The sequence below is a fragment of the Protomyctophum parallelum genome (genome assembly GCF_964188405.1).
Source record: "Protomyctophum parallelum genome assembly, chromosome: 14".
Lineage (NCBI taxonomy): Eukaryota > Metazoa > Chordata > Actinopteri > Myctophiformes > Myctophidae > Protomyctophum > Protomyctophum parallelum.
In genome coordinates, this window is record NC_139709.1 from 7,541,989 (window position 1) to 7,560,130 (window position 18,142).

Here is an 18,142-nt window from a genome sequence, read left to right on the forward strand (position 1 = left end):
GAACCTGAGAATGATTCTCTCTCTGGACAAGAACCTGAGAATGATTCTCTGGACAAGAACCTGAGAATGATTCTCTCTGGACAAGAACCTGATAATGATTCTCTCTACAGCATAGAACCATAGAATGATTCTCTCTCTGGACAAGAACCTGAGAATGATTCTCTCTCTAGACAAGAACCTGAGAATGATTATCTCTAGAGCATAGAACCATAGAATGATTCTACAGCATATTGTAGAACCATAGAATGATTCTCTCTCTGGACAAGAACCTGAGAATGATTCTCTCTCTAGACAAGAACCTGAGAATGATTCTCTCTCTAGACAAGAACCTGAGAATGATTCTCTAGACAAGAACCTGAGAATGATTCTCTCTGGACAAGAACCTGAGAATGATTCTCTCTAGAGCATCGAACCATAGAATGATTCTACAGCATATTGTAGAACCATAGAATGATTCTCTCTCTGGACAAGAACCTGAGAATGATTCTCTCTACATAGAACCACAGAATGATTTTCTCTACAGCATAGAACCATAGAATGATTCTCTCTACATAGAACCACAGAATGATTTTCTCTACAGCATAGAACCATAGAATGATTCTCTCTACATGGAACCATAGAATGATTCTCACTGCATAGATTTTAATTTCCTGCTTTACTGTGTGGACAGCTAGAACTAAGAGGATGTAATTAAAATTATCAATCAATCTGTTTCAGACCAAAGTATCACTGTTCCAGCCAGCGTTCACCACAGTGCCACCTGTGGAACGCTTGTGTCATGACAACGAGAGAGAGAGAGGGAGAGAGAGTGGTAAAAAGAGAGAGTGATAGAGAGACCTACTGTCAGAGTGGTAGCTGTGAAGCTGGGGCCCCTGCATCTTTTATTTATGACCCACAGGAAGTCCTTGAGCATGTCCTTTACAGATGATAGCCACACAGGAAGTAAGCGCAATGCTCAGCCAATCATCACACACCGCTTCTCAACCTGCGGTTTGAGGACCAGATAAGGGTACTCCCCGTAAGGGTCAAAGTGAATATATACACTCTCGGAGTTCTGGGTGTCTGTGGCCTCTAACACAGTGCATGCCAAACTGGGGATCGTTGAAATGAAAAGCTTTGAGAATCGCTCTTTGTAGCCCCTATACTGTACATCTCCCTGCTTCTCTCCACCTAAAGCAGACGGTGTCTGTATATTATAGGTGTCTGTATATAGGGGGGGGGGTTTCGGGAATGTGAACAGATTTGCGAAGCCTCGACGTAATTTCCTTGGACGCTACTTCCGCCAAAGTCCGGTATACTATTACTTCCGTTTTAGAGTTCAGACACTCAAGTGACTGTCTATATTATATAAGGTCTCTCTGACCGTTGTTTGTGCTGAGGCTGGGCTCCATGAGTCCTTCTCTTGTGTCTGTGCTGAGGCTCCAGCCGCTCTCTTGATCAGGTGGAACCTTTGCCTGTCGTCTGCCTCTGGTTGGATGAGAACTGGCCACACATGTGATCATGCCATGCCCGTTCAACCGCTTCCACAAACCTTTGCTGTATAAGTGCTTTTTTTTTTGGCCAAATATCTTTTTTTTCCCGCCAAATATTTGTAATTTTTGACTAAACATTTTGTCTATTTCTGCCAATTGTTTGTCTATCTTGCCAATTCCTTTGTCTATTTTGTCAATTTTCGCCTATCATGAGTGGTCCAGAATAAGGATGCGAGGCTAATCTCTCTCTCTCTATCTCTATCTCTCTATCTCGCTCTCTCTCTCTCTCTCTCTCTCTCTCTCTCTCTATCTCTCTCATATAGCTCCTCCCAGGTTCACCAAGATTCCCGGGGACCAGATCGGCGTGTCGGGGGGCGTGGCTTCGTTCGTGTGCCAGGCGGTGGGTGACCCCAAGCCGGTGGTGAACTGGAACAAGAAGGGCAAGAAGGTCAACTCTCAGCGCATCGAGGTGGTTGTCACAATGCACAACAATCACACCTACATTGCCCCTCACTGCAAATACACACCTTTCATATGGGCCTTACCCCTTTTCCCTGAACTTCTTTGCCTTTTTGAGTGGTGCAGCCACTCCTATAGACAAATTCAGAAACGGGTCTCATGGTCGCAGCTTACGTATTTCCTGTAGGCGGAGCCGACGTAGCTGCGGGGTAAACCTGCACCTCTTCTACTACAGTGAACTGTAGAGTGGTTACTCCAAATCATCGTATATTAACTGTATATATGATGATTTGGGGTGTTACAGTACAGTAGAGGGACCCCCTGGAGACCCCCACACGGTAACTCTGTAATTTCAACCATTTCGGACGCGGGGCGGCTCGCCGGAACCGGGCCGCCACCCTGGGTGTGTTCCTGTGGGTCTAGAACTTCCGGGGACCCCCACACGGAGTTGCAGCACTCACTTCACACGGGTGTGATTTTTTTTAAACTATTTTTTAAAACATTTTTAAATAGTTCAAATAGCCGATCTACAAGCTCACAATGTGGCAATCTAAATCGGCTAGTTTAACAATTTTTTAATGTTTTTCAAAATGGTTAAAAAAAAAGAAAGAAAAAAGGCAAATAGGTTATATAATGGGTAAGGCACTGATAGAGTCTCAACCTGTGGGTCGGGGCCCTACTGGTGGGCCGTGTGAGGATATTGCAAGTTGGTACCCAAATATATATATATATATATATATATATAATATTCATATGGGTGGAAAGCGCTAACATGGCAGTAATAAGGGTGGATGGCGCTAACATCGCCATAATATGGGTGGACCATGTTAACATAGCGGCCATATGGGTGGACCGCGCTAACATGGCATCCATATGGGTGGACCACCAATGCTTTTGATATTTTCAAGTGGGCCCTGATCCCGAAAAGGTTGAGAACCACTGCTATACAGCATATCATATCAACAACAAATACCACAACATATTATTCTGCTATGTAGGAGAAAGTACCTCAATTTACTCAGACTCCAAAGTACATCATATCAACAAAATAAAATACATTTCTGATATATATATTTTTTAACATACAATATGAAGTACAGTCTTTGCAGGAGGGGCCCATCAAAAAGAGATATATTTGTGTGGTCAAAATATATCCCAGATGTATGTTTTGGCCACTTAAAATAATATATCACATACAGTATGTGTGTCTCCAGTACTATATCCAATAAATCATCCAAAATATATGTTTGCATATATTTTGGCCACTTAAACTCTAGGAAATGTCTGAAAATGTATCCGGAATATATTTTCAATTACAACATGGCCGTTATGAAGAAATATATTTCCACCAGCATTCATCCAGAATATATTTCAACAGCAAAAATACATTCCTGAAGAACATGTATTTCTATCAAAGCTGCACGTTTTATTGCATCGCTTGTAGATCAGCAATGTATGAATAAAAAACAGTATGTATTGATTAGTTGGATTAAAATAATGTTTCACCCCTAGAATGAATAATCGTGCTGGTTTTAATGTGAGCAGTGATTTCTCATCAGAATCAATAGGCTCTAATGCACAGCAGCCATTTGGCCTCTTCCTTACCTCCTCACCTTCACAAGTTACCAATGGTAGCCTAATTAAGGCTCTGTTCCATTCAGTGTAGAACGGTGAACCCTTACGGGTACATTTGGTTTCATTTGTACACTCAGAGTTACACACCTGTAAGGAACCATTAGTCCCACTGACATTGAGACCCACTGGTCTGAGAGGCAACAGTCTGGCCACGCAAGACTGGCTCACTAGCTACTAGAATGAATAATCATGCTTGTTATGATGTGAGCGGTGATTGGAAACATTAATTTATCATTCAGTGCAGACTTCATCCTGTTGGCGGCAGATTACTGTGCAAATAATGATCTATCACACAGTAAACACTGTCACTGTTGAATTATAAAACACATATACAGTAGCCTATGCTTTGAATTATACAATGAGGACAAGAGCAGCATACATTATGCCATATATTATATCTGCAGCACTCAGAATATAGGGAACTAATTTGCATTGCTCATACATAATTCAAGTATAATATATATATATATATATATATATATATATATATATATATATATATATATATATAAATAATATTTTAGCCATACAGCATGTATGGCTAAAATATTTTGCATTGAACAACATAGGCCTGGGCAATATGGCAAACATGATATTTCTGGCCAAAGACATTGGTATTGTGATAATCATTGTGGTAATGCTATGACATTATTATGTGGCATTTTTTGAACCTTTTTAAAAGTATAATGGGGCTGCATTGCACTATGCATACAGTAAGTGAGTGGCAAGGTGAGTTTAACGTTGTTTAACGTTGTTTAATGCAATCAAATAGGACTTTTCTGGTTTGGATGTGCGGGCTGTCAAGGCCATAAAGTAGGTTTTTTTGCCACTCAGTAGGCGTTCCCGCATAACTTCCGGGTATGATGATGATTCATTATAAGATGGCACCATGTCTGTCTATACTCACTCTGTGTCTCATTGGTGGGCTGTGGACAGTTCAGAGACCTCCCTACCAGTGACATCATCGATGGGTTGGATTGATTGTCATCGATAATCATAAATCCATGTTGCCCAGTCCTACTCCAAAATCAATGCATATTGTCCATATTTTGACCATATCCTGCTCTGCATCCTTACGGCCACATTGAGCTGATCAGTGATGTATCGATTAGCATTGAGCTGATCAGTGATGCATTGATTACCATTGAGCTGATCAGTGATGCATTGATTAGCATTGAACTGATCGGATGATGTTTTGATTACCATTGAACCGATCAGTGTGTGTATTGATTACCATTGAACCGATCAGTGCATGCATTGATTAGCATTGAGCCGAACAGATGGTGTATTCTATTGTATTGATTAAGATGCTTGCCTCCAGAAGCAGACAGGCCCTCACTGGACCTGACTCCTGACTCCTGAAGCCTGAAGACGCCTGCCATCTGCTTGTGTTGTCTGGGTCCACACAAACAAAATAATAAGCTAATGTACTCAAATGCATCTGCTTGTCTGGGCCCACACAAACAAAATAATAAGCTAATATACTCAAATACATCTGCTTGTCTGGGTCCACAGTCCACACAAACAAAAAAATAAGCTAACATACTCTAATACAGCTCACTTTCAGCTTTATACGTATATCTCTGCAGTACTGTCAAATGCCAATAAATTAATTCACAAAACGGACATTTTAAGCACAAAAGCACAAAATTGAAATTGGTTCTCAAATATCACCGGTTTGATTCGCGTCAAAGTCTACCGACCCCTTCTTAACTCAGTGTAAAGTGTACAGAACCCAATTTGGTTCCATTTGTACACTCTCTGAGTTACAGATCTGTAAGGGTCCATTTGGTTCCATTTGTACACTCTCTGCATTGCAGACCTACAGTATATGGGTCCTTTTGGTTTCATTGGTTCATTCTTCTTTTTCTGATGAAACAGCTAGCGTTGCACACATGTAAGGCCCAAACCACACCATTGCATCTAGTCGCAACTCCTTGCAACTGCCGTTGGGGATAATTATTTGGTTGCAAGGAGATGCATGGCAAATCATTGGTTCCCTGACAACAATCATTTAGCATGGGGACCCCCTGGAACCCCCCTCGAGCACCCCCAAAGCGGTCCCTGAACCCCACTTTGAGAACCACTGTCCTATATAGTACATACTATATACAGTACATGCTTTCATAACATATAATGTTATGAAAATAAGCATAATATCATAGTAAAGAGAGGAGCTCTGCCAACAACGTAATGTGAATCCTATTGTTCTAACCTGAAGCAGAGCATCACGACAAAACCACTGGCCTCATGTGTTTGTGTGCCAATAACCTGGTGCTGGAAAGCTGCCAATAACCTGGTGCTGGAAAGGTGCCAATAACCTGGTGCTGGAATGGTACCAAAGAACCTGGTGCTGGAAATCTATACCAATAACCTGGTGCTGGAAAGGTACCAAGAACCTGGTCCCGGAAAGGTGCCACTGGGCTAAACTTCTATCTCAGTAAAGATCCTGCTGCTGGAAAGGTGCCTACAGTACTTCTGTCTCATTAAAACGCCGGGTCCTGCGTGGGCCGGCTGGCTGTGATTATTCTCCGGCACGGAGGAAGCAAGCGCACGGAGGAAGCAAGCGCACGGAGGAAGCAAGCGCCTGTATGCCTGGCGGAACAGACTTAGGGTTAGCGTCGGGGTCACAATTTCACTAGTTTTCACATTTATTTTTCAAGTCCAACTTGTGTCAGTACATTTAGTTCATTGCTTACGGGTTGCATTCATTGGTCTATGAAGGTGACTTTGCAATAAGAGGGGAATACCAGCCTTATACAAAATAGAGCCCCATGGGCTCCACTTTCGTCACCGCTAAACCCCCTTATCCCTAAACTTCTTTGCCTTTTTTTTACTATTTAGAAAAAAAAAATTTAATAGTTCAACTAGCCAATCTACATTGACACGTTGTGAGCTTGGAGACTGGCCATTTTAACTATTCAAAAAGTAAGTATGCCTAAAATCATTTTTACAAAACAAAACGGAGATGATTTGAATCGAATATTTAGGAAAAGTCATAGAAGGGGATCCTTCTGAGAGCTTCACGGGCAAAGATAATCAACTTCAAAATCTCTAAATGGGTCAGTCACGTTAGTCATTCCATGACAGTGGTTCCCAACCCTTTTAGCTCGAGACCCAAAAATAGAAATGTGATGACGTTTTGCCCCTGGGCCCAAACTAGTGAACGGACGGGACACTTCGTGCCACATTGTGAACATGTAGATCAGCTATTTTCCACTACTTCTTAATTTAAACGATTTGTTTCCTAATTAATGGAATTTGTGTGTATTTGTGAAATTATTTTTGAAAGAAATCATTGCATTTGTCTCTAATTCATGAAATATTTCGCTTTGGAAAGAAATGTTTTGAAATATTCTTGATGAACAAAAGGTAGGAGACAAAACATGAATGGGTTTTGTATTTACTCGTCTCCCATAAAAATGTGTCCCGTGACCTCACCCATGGGAAATCAGCTATAAGACCTTTGACTCCAAATTTGGAGCAGGATTAATTTGTCTTTTATATAAAAAAAAAAACCTACATATTTCAGAATAAATGTAAAATGTGAATGGTGTAAGTTGTCCTGTATTGACAGTGTGCCCCTTGCTCTGGACACGACACACGTAAAGCAGTGGTTCCCAAAATGTGTCATGTCAAGGACCCCCAAATTACCACTAATTAGCCGGTGGACACCAATTTGAAATATATGCCAGGGACCCCCGTGAGAGAAGATTCTTACGGCTCTAGCAGTGATTCTCAACCTGTTTAATTTCAATTAACTCATTAGTCTACGGACCCCCAGTTAATGGCATTTCTATCTCTGGGACCACCAATTTATATTGTAAAAATCAATGCTAATTTGTACTCGTGTATTGTGTATTGTACACTATCTGAGTTACAGACCCTTAAGGGTCCAAACTATAATTTAGCTGGGGACCCCCTGGAACGCCCTCAAGGACCCCTGGGGGTCCCCGGACTCTAGGGGTGTAATGATATAGTAACTGCATCAAAAGATCAATTTTAATTTCAAGAATCAAAAGTATATCGAAATTAAAACGGCAACATTGACTTCGTATCGTATCGTATCGTATCATTTTTCAATGCAAATGATCAGTATCAAATCATCTGGTAATATGCCAAATCAAACCGTGTAGTGTCACTGGTACCGGACAGTACTGGTACCGGACAGTACTGGTACCGGACAGTACTGGTACCGGACAGTACTGGTACCGGACAGTACTGGTACCGGACAGTACTGGTACCGGACAGTACTGGTACCGGACAGAACAGTACCTATGCATGGCCATGGTCCAGTACTCTGGACACCTCTTCTCTCTCCAGAGGATATTCTTCACAAATGCCAATATATATATATAAAAGCATTACAACAACAACAACAAAACTAATAGGATAAGGGCTTAAAGGTTGTAACTTCAAAACGTCTGTTCATTTCTTTTTGTCAACGCACGTGTCATTTCAAAAGGGCACTGGCTGACAGACGATGAACTTCCATTGAAAGTGGATTGAAGTCCATTGAAAATGGATTGAAAGTCCAAAGTGTCAAAAAGTCAACACAACGAAAAAAATACCCCGGCCGGCAGATTCTTTCAATTCTAGTAAGGAATGTGCTGTCCATGCACACCTACACACACTGAGTAGCCATCACCTGCGGGCATGTTGCTCAATATACTGTACTGCCACCTGTTATATATCGTGTAAACCAGCAGACCATTTCACAGCTGTTATAGCAGCAAAGGTAAACACATGTATCTATTTTGTGTGTCTTGGCCTTTATACTGAAATGGTAAAAGGTTGAAAATCGCTGCTTTTAAGTCCTTATAATGTCCAAGTGTAAAGCAAACGGCAGCGTTAGTGGATCTGGGCCAGAGCTCCCCAGGTTCCAGACTGTGCGATAATGCCGGCGGTGCCGCCTTGAGGCCACGTTCGGCCCAGACTCGTCCTTGTGTGTGTGTGTGTGCGTGCGCATACATACACGCGCTCTATCTCTGGGACCCCAATAGTATATTGTAAAATCAAAGTAAATTTTACTCTGAGAGTGTACAAATGGAACCAAATGGACCTTTAGGGGTCCATTTGCTTCCATTTGTACACTCTGAGTTACAGACCCATAAGGGTTCCTAACTATCCATTTAGCTGGGGACCCTCTGGAACTCCCTCGAGGACCCCTAGGGGTCCCTAGACCCCACGTTGGGAACCACTGCTATAAGCCTCATCGGACCTCCTTCACGTCTAATTGTCTCCTTTCTTGTGGCCCTCCTTCCCTCCCTTCCTCCTTCCTTCCTTCCTTGCGTCCGTTTCCTGCGCATGCAGACCGTGGAGTATGACGGGGGTGCGGGAGCCGTGCTGAGGATCCAGCCCCTCCGGGCGCCCCGCGACGAGAACATGTACGAGTGCGTGGCGCGCAACAGCGAGGGGGAGGTCGCCGTGACCGCCAAGCTGGCCATCATCCGAGGTAAGACGAGACATGGCTGGATGAGAAAGACGCTGCCTCGAGTCAGACTGAACATGTAATCTTTAGCGGTGCCTCCACTCCAATACGCAGCTATGTGGGCACAGAGTACAGTACAGTACAGTACGTGCCCTGGACGGGTTCTGGATGTTTTTCCGGGGACACCCACACGGTAACTCGGTCATTTCTCGACCGCTTCGGTCACAGGGCGGCTTGCCGGAACCGGACCGGCACCCTGGTCGCGGTCTAGTTGCACCGCTCAGTTCACACAGGTGTGCTTTTTGTAGGTCTTTTAGCTGTGTCTGCTGTGTAGGAGCTGACTGAGGAAACTTAAATGTTTATTTGATTGATTGATTGATTGATTGATTGATTGATCAACGGCCAGAACTAACACACATTTTTTTGGGACCGGAGTCTGTTGCTCTGTAGTGATTGGTTAGTGGGACAATCTAATCCCTTCTCCCTTGGAAATGGGCTCTATATCTAGTCTGACATCAGGCTGTGTCTTCATCCAACCTCCCACACACTTCTGAACCTAACCTCTCTCACACTCTCTCACACACACTGTGTGTGAGTGTGTGAATGTAATGCACAATCTATGTAAAGGTGTGTGAATGGGTGAATGCAATGCGCAATCTATGTAAAGGTGTGTGTGTGTGTGTGTGTGTGTGTGTGTGTGTGTGTGTGGGTGAATGGGTGAATGGGTGAATGTAATGCACAATCTATGTAAAGCGACTTGGATAAAGACGCTATACATATAAATGTACCATTTACCATTTACACACACACACACACGCGCCCACACACCTGGCCTATACCGCTCCCAGAGCTGTTACCCGTGGATGTGACAAGGCGGGTGCTGTGCCACACCCAGCTGTTTCTTTTTATAGACCCTCGCTCTGAGACATGTAGGGGGGGAAGGGGGTCAACGCTGCATCGCTCTCAACCAGTGGTGGGAAGTAACTAAGTGCATCTACTCAAGTACTGTATGCTTCCGCCGAGCATTAGTCCGACATGCAGGAACCGCTCGAACATGCTGCTCCCGTGCTTGCGGTTATGGTTAGGTTAGGGTTTGAGGTAGGTTGTCGTTTTGTCGGACCAATGACTATAGTCTGAGTCTGGAACTATAAGCTCCCGAAAATCTGATTAGAGAAGCTGGCATTTGCGTTCACGAAAATTGTAAAGATATTTTCAAATATAATTTTCGTGAACGCAAATGTGATTTCCGGAGGTGTAGTTCCAGACTCTATTTAAAATAGCATTCGGTTGGGAATAGTTGTCTGGCTACTATACTATACCTGATACTAGGATTTAGAAGACCTCTCAGGTCCAAACGTGATATTAACCCATTCTGACCGGGCACCCATTTTGGTGTTGGCATCATGTTATGCTTTAGCTATTGAAAAATAGCAGATCTACAAGCTCATATCGCGCCACCGAGTGGCGCGATACGAGCTTGTAGGTCTGCTATTTTTGAAAAATCGAAGACACTTTTAGAATCTGATCTCAGGTCAGAATGGGTTAATAATGAAACTGTCAGGATGTAATAGACATTTTTAGAATCTGATCTCAGGTCAGAATGGGATAAGAAGGTAAAAATGTGAGTACACGTCTCCTCCACGCAGCAGCAGTCCGTGTTCTCTCGTCCTCTTCCGCACGCCCCGCTGTGCTCTCTGCTCACAGTGGAGGTGTTGATCTAATTTAGGCCGTCGCTCTCTCTCTCTCTCTCTCTCTCTCTCTCTCTCTCTCCTTTTGCTAAACTAATCTAATCTAATGTAGCTAAAGTGCTGGGAGTCAGTGCTGCCACGCACACATTCGTGCCCGCCCTGCGGGCGCCCCCTGGGGCACCAGCTGGCACTCTGCCCGCCCTGCGGGCACCACCCCCTGGGGGAGCGGCTGGCCCTCTGCCTGGCAGCACGGCAGTGTGAAGGGTGGCAGGGATGGGTCGTTGTATTATCGTCAGAAAGAAACCTTGTATCAGTGTTGATTTTGTCAGCAAAAGTTTGTTTTAGTCTAGTTTTATTCGACTAAATGCCATACGATTTTAGTCGACTAAATTTACAGTGGATTAAGTTTCCAAAATAGAATTGTTTGACCTTGGCGGTGTCGTAATGTCTGATTTTACGCTTGGTTGCATGCGGAAAATGGCTGATCTACAAGATCTGATTTTATACAGCTTTTGTCCCCACACGTCTCATATTTGCCATTGGCAATGAAGGGAAAAATGTACGTCATATAGACGAGCAAATCGGCTAACCAATCACATATGATCATGAGATGATGTATGATGATGTATAATGATAAGAGCGCCCCTTGTCATGTTCCGTTCAGAACTGTGCCTCTATTTTTTGCGTTTTTGTGCCCTCTGGTGGACGTTGGTTAAATGTGTATTTCAATGCAAACTGTCCATTCTGAAGCTAAACGTCAGACCCTGCGGTCTTTGCAACTGCTGCTCTATTCCTAACCTAACTTTGTGTTCATGTCTTGAAAGAATCGTCTGTAAGTAACATGATTGCAACCTTTTCTGACATGTTTGGCGATTTTGTAGCCTTTTGGTTTATCTTAATTTATTCTTTGCAAGTTGGGTTTGTTTGGGTAGGTTGTTGCTAAGCTAATGCTAGTAGTAGTAGTTTCAGTGCATTGATTTGATATACAGTGACGATATCGCTGCTTGGTCAATTTCATTAGCTTTATTCAGCATTTGTGAGCCTTTCTGACTTTTTGTGATTTCATATATGGTTACAGCAATTCATGATTTTATGATACAGCTATTCCTCATGCTGTAATTTCTTGGTTCAGTTCATAATTCATAATTAGTTCACAACTCCAATTCATATTTCAGTAATGTGTTATAAAAAATGGGTTAAAACTATTTACATTTATCTACAAGCCATTTACATTATAGCCTACAGTACAGTCATTTCATGTCACTTAAAACATGAGTTACAGTGAAATACACTTAATGCTTGTAGACATTGTATGTTTTTCATGTTGTTTATTATTTCATTGGATTATATAAATAGGCATTTAATTAGTGCTTTCTTTATGTTTCAGTTTTACAATTTTGGCTTGATTGCTTTTGGAGAAGTAAAAAACCCTTCAAACGTTACACTGCCTCCGACCGTCTCTTCGAGCCAACTGTTAGCTGTCTGTTTATCTGTGAACATCATACCTCAGTGAGAACAGAACAGTAAAAAGACGTCTTCCCGGCGGGCACGACTACAAAGACAAACAGGATACTACAGCATCACTCTGACCTACACCGTCTAACAACCTCCCCCGAGAGACATTCACCATGTCGACTGCAGGAGACGCAGTCAAGGAACGCACACCTTCCCAGGCTAGTAAGCGCTCCTCTTCCAAAGGAAGCAAATCTTCCACTGCCAGTGCAGCAGCCGCCAAGGCACGAGCTAAGGCTGAGGCTGCCAAAGTGCGTGTTGCCTTCTCTCAGAGAGAGAAGGATTTGAAGGTTCTAGGAGCTGAAATGACAATGAAAGAGGCTCGTATAGCTGCTGAGTTATCTTCATTACAGTTGGAACGAGACGCTGCAGCAGCTGAAGCAGAGGCTGAGGTTCTAGAGGCGTTAGTGGATTCTGAAAGTGTAGAAGGCAGCAAGAGAGACATGGAGGACACAACGCAAATTGCCATAGAACGTACGCAAGCATATGTCCAGCGTCACTCTCAGCAACCTCCCAGTCACACAGAACATCCTCAGTCTCCTGGTGAGGAGGAACCCCCGCAGCTCCAACCTTATACACCATCACTAGCTTTCATTAATCCCATTGTAGACTCCACATCTCCAAACAGACGGAGACAGCATGACGACTCCAGAGCTGAACGGGACGGCAACAGCCATGGTGATGGTGCGGCACAGCGGCTGAGCGCGCCAACACCCGCAGTTCACCAACAGGCAACCGCGAGCAACACCCACCCAGATGTGGGGCGGCATGCAGGCCGTCCCTCGTTTGCAACGCCCACCTTACCTGGTCCTCGCGCCTCACATCACACATATCACACACCCAAGGATGTACAGCAGTCTAGAGGTTTCATATACACTCAAAATCATCCATCTGCTGCTCGGACCCCACCTCCTAATTCACATGACTTCCCTACCGCACCAGTGGATAGGTCTGGAATGAGTGACATGGCAAGGTACTTGGTACGTCGTGAGCTTGTGAACACAGGGCTCATCAAGTTCAATGATCGCCCAGATAACTTTTGGGCGTGGAAGTCCTCATTCACGAACGCCACAGGAGGACTGAACTTGACAGCGAGTGAGGAGCTTGATCTTTTAACTAAATGGCTGGGAAACCAATCTTCTGAACAAGTCATGAGGATCCGTGCTGTGCATGTCAACGACGCTGCAGCTGGACTCGAAATGGCCTGGGATCGTCTTGAAGAGTGTTATGGCGCATCTGAAGTCATTGAAAGGGCCCTCTTTGATAGGTTGGAGAAGATGCCTAAAATCAATCAAAAGGATCCTCAGAAGCTCAGGGAACTGGGAGATTTACTGATGGAGCTGAATTCTGCCAAAAGGGATGGCTACCTGACAGGACTTGCAGTTCTGGACTCTGCCAGGGGCATCCAACCCATCGTTGAGAAATTGCCCTACAATCTTCAGGACAAGTGGATGAGCCAAGGCTCACAGTATAAGGAGATGCACCGTGTCCAATTTCCTCCATTTGCATATTTCACTAACTTTGTCTGCAGCGAGGCACGCAGAAGAAACGACCCTAGTTTCACCCTCTCAAGTGCCTCTGCAGGTCCAAGCAGCTCTACAGGTTCATCAAGGCCAGAAGCAGTGAAATCATCAGGAAATGTAAATGGTCATGTGTCCATTCACAAGACAGAAGTTGCTACAAACGACTCTGCTCCTCGGCCACTGGGTGAAGCAGCACCCGGAGACATAAATAGACAATGCCCCATACACAAGAAGCCCCACCCTCTGAAGAAATGTAGGAGTTTCCGAAACATGGCACATGGAGACCGTACCAAGTATTTGAAGGAGAATGGTGTCTGCTTTAAGTGTTGTGCCTCTACTACACACCTGGCTAAAGACTGCAAAGCAGAGGTGAAATGCATGGAATGCGACAGCGACAGACATGTGGCAGCACTTCATCCTGGGCCACCCCCTTGGAGCACAGCCGCCACTGCAGAGCATGGCGGGGAGGATGAAGGTGAGTCAAGTCAGCTGTCAGTCACCTCAAAATGCACCGAAGTTTGCAGCGGAGGCCAGAGCCCCAGGTCATGTTCCAAGATTTGCCTGGTAAAGGTTTACCCAAAAGCTCACCCAGACAAAGCAGCGAAGGCGTACGTTATTCTGGATGACCAGAGCAATAGGTCAATGGCCAGGTCAGAATTCTTTGATCTCTTTGAACTCACTGGGTCAGACTCTCCATACACTCTTCGCACATGCTCTGGAATCACGGAGACATCCGGGAGAAGAGCTACAGGGTTCACTGTGGAATCCTTGGATGGAGAGGTGAGTGTGAAGCTTCCCACACTCATTGAGTGTAATCACATGCCGGACGACCGTTCTGAGATTCCAACTCCAGAGGCAGCGCAACATCACTCTCACTTAAAATCGATTGCACACAGAATCCCACACCTGGATCCAGAAGCCCAGATTCTCCTCCTTCTGGGGCGTGATGTCCTTCAGGTGCACAAAGTGCGAGAGCTACGCAACGGCCCTCACAATGCCCCCTACGCCCAAAGATTAGACCTGGGGTGGGTTGTTGTAGGCGACGTCTGTTTGGGCTCAGCCCACAGATCGGCAGCAGTTTCTTCATTCCGCACTAATGTGTTAGAAAATGGACGCCCATCTCTCTTCACTCCATGCCCAAATCAGCTCCATGTCAAGGAAAAGTTCAGTACCAAAACACAGACCCACACTGCTTCTCGCATCTCTTCTTTCCCGTCTGTTGTCGATGATCACAGTCTAGGCTGCACCGTCTTCGAGAGAACCAAGGATGACGAGAAAGTGGGTCTCTCCATCGAAGACAGACTGTTCCTACAGTCAATGGACAAAGAGGTGTTTATGGACGACGGTGCAACGTGGCAGATGTCGGCGGCAGTGACCCCACAGCAGCCTCGCTCTACACAGCGGCCTCGCTCTACACAGCGGCCTCGCTCTACACAGCAGCTTCGCTCTACACAGCAGCCTCGCTCTACACAGCAGCCTCGCTCTACACAGCAGCCTCGCTCTACACAGCAGCCTCGCTCTACACAGCAGCCTCGCTCTACACAGCAGCCTCGCTCTACACAGCAGCCTCGCTCTACACAGCAGCTTCGCTCTACACAGCAGCCTCGCTCTACACAGCAGCCTCGTTCTACACAGCAGCCTCGCTCTACACAGCAGCTTCGCTCTACACAGCAGCCTCGCTTTACACAGCAGCCTCGCTCTACACAGCAGCCTCGCTCTACACAGCGGCTTCGCTCTACACAGCAGCCTCGCTCTACACAGCAGCCTCGCTCTACACAGCAGCCTCGCTCTACACAGCAGCCTCGCTCTACACAGCAGCCTCGCTCTACACAGCAGCCTCGCTCTACACAGCAGCCTCGCTCTACACAGCAGCTTCGCTCTACACAGCAGCTTCGCTCTACACAGCAGCCTCGCTCTACACAGCAGCCTCGCTCTACACAGCGGCTTCACTCTACACAGCGGCGGACAAAAGAACACGCTCATGGTCGCATCATCATCATCAGACCACAGTGGAAACAGGTACAACACCTCGCCAACGTCTTCTGGAGCAGATGGAGGCGGGAGTACCTTTCAACGCTCCAAAGCCGCAGCAAGTGGCAGGACGACCGGCCTAACATTCAAGAAGGTGACCTGGTCCTGATGAAGGACAACCAGGTGCAGCGGAACGACTGGCCCCTAGCCCTGGTCGCAAAGACATTTCCTGACACGGATGGAAAAGTCAGGAAGATCGAACTCAAAGTCACAAAATCGGGGTCAGCTAAGACTTTTCTGCGGCCTGTCTCTGAGATAGTTCTCCTTATGACAGCCAAGGGACTGGACCCAAAGTGATCTCCCCAATCTTTGAGATAAGAATAGAATTGTTTCACTTGATTTTATTGTTTAGTTAGTGGTATTTATAACAATACCAGACGGGGAGTGTCATGTTCCGTTCAGAACTGTGCCTCTATTTTTTGCGTTTTTGTGCCCTCTGGTGGACGTTGGTTAAATGTGTATTTCAATGCAAACTGTCCATTCTGAAGCTAAACGTCAGACCCTGCGGTCTTTGCAACTGCTGCTCTATTCCTAACCTAACTTTGTGTTCATGTCTTGAAAGAATCGTCTGTAAGTAACATGATTGCAACCTTTTCTGACATGTTTGGCGATTTTGTAGCCTTTTGGTTTATCTTAATTTATTCTTTGCAAGTTGGGTTTGTTTGGGTAGGTTGTTGCTAAGCTAATGCTAGTAGTAGTAGTTTCAGTGCATTGATTTGATATACAGTGACGATATCGCTGCTTGGTCAATTTCATTAGCTTTATTCAGCATTTGTGAGCCTTTCTGACTTTTTGTGATTTCATATATGGTTACAGCAATTCATGATTTTATGATACAGCTATTCCTCATGCTGTAATTTCTTGGTTCAGTTCATAATTCATAATTAGTTCACAACTCCAATTCATATTTCAGTAATGTGTTATAAAAAATGGGTTAAAACTATTTACATTTATCTACAAGCCATTTACATTATAGCCTACAGTACAGTCATTTCATGTCACTTAAAACATGAGTTACAGTGAAATACACTTAATGCTTGTAGACATTGTATGTTTTTCATGTTGTTTATTATTTCATTGGATTATATAAATAGGCATTTAATTAGTGCTTTCTTTATGTTTCAGTTTTACAATTTTGGCTTGATTGCTTTTGGAGAAGTAAAAAACCCTTCAAACGTTACACTGCCTCCGACCGTCTCTTCGAGCCAACTGTTAGCTGTCTGTTTATCTGTGAACATCATACCTCAGTGAGAACAGAACACCCCTCACTTCACACGGGTGTGATTTTTTGCAGCCAAAGTACAAATTGACTTTTCCTTTTAGTTCTATACTGGATCTAAAACAGCAGATCTACAAGCCCCCCCCTCAGGGCAGAGAGTCAGTGTGTATGGCGAGGTGGCTGTGGGACATGTGAGGACCTGGGCCCGGTGCCCAGGAACATGGCAACGTGACAACATGGTGCATCATGGCTTCATTTCAACATGGACCAACTAGAGGAAAAACCAACAGCAACAACAACAGAGCAGGGAGGGGATTATAACTGGCTTTGGCAGAAGACACCATGTCCCTAGAACAGACTTATCTTTCTGTTTTAAGCAACCTGGCTAATAAGAATTATAATTGCCCCCTATAACTGACATTGAAAATTAAAAATGCCTTAAACGTTTTATTTTATTATTTGAAATAGTTGTTGTTTCACTCAATAGGGACAACTCCCAAAGTCGCAAATTTGGTGATGTAATTTTGTCCTTGTGTGATGCAGCCCTATGGAATGTATGTGCTACTAAGACATAATTATAATATAATTTTGATGTTCATTTAAATCTCTGACTATAGTTTAACATCGACTAACGTCGATTACGATGATCACTTGTGTCCAATGTTATACTTCTCCTGTCTATATGGGGACGCAGATTTTAGAACGGTTGCTTCGGATTATTCTTTTTAGACCAAAAACAAGCTTGATTTTCGGCTCATTTCCCTCTAAACGATATGATCCTACCTAGCATACATGCAGAGTATACATAGAGTACAATCAGCAGTACATATTGAGGATAAAAGTGAGTGCCCGAATGGCCCCTCACTTCACACGGATGTGGTTCTTGTATTTATTAGCACATGCATTCCATACATTAAACAATATGGAGTTAGATGAAGCTTGTTGTCTGAATGCGTAAATTGTAGTGGAAGGGTTGGGAGTAGAGATGATGGCCGGGGGAGAGATGCATAAGCATGGGGGGGGGGGGGGGGGGGGGGGGGGGGGACTTGGCGGAGCCGAGCGGTCAGCACAAGGCTGGTAGCCTGGGGAATATAGCCTCCTGTCCATCTGCTACCATCGCACACACGTACGCATGCACCCACACACACACACACACACACACACACGGGGTG

The 18,142-nt window shown here is 44.6% G+C and overlaps 1 protein-coding gene across 1 annotated transcript in view; it reads left to right on the forward strand.

Annotated features, from left to right (window-relative positions):
- Positions 1–1,857: 1,857 nt before the first annotated feature.
- The window catches only part of ptprsb (protein tyrosine phosphatase receptor type Sb), a 139,295-nt gene continuing 123,010 nt past the window's right edge, over positions 1,858–18,142 (forward strand). Inside the window, exons 1-2 of the mRNA XM_083782502.1 lie at positions 1,858–1,941; positions 8,880–9,021. Of these exons, the coding sequence (XP_083638628.1) occupies positions 8,952–9,021 (70 nt within the window). The 5' untranslated portion in view covers positions 1,858–1,941; positions 8,880–8,951. The remainder of the gene's footprint in view (positions 1,942–8,879; positions 9,022–18,142) is intronic.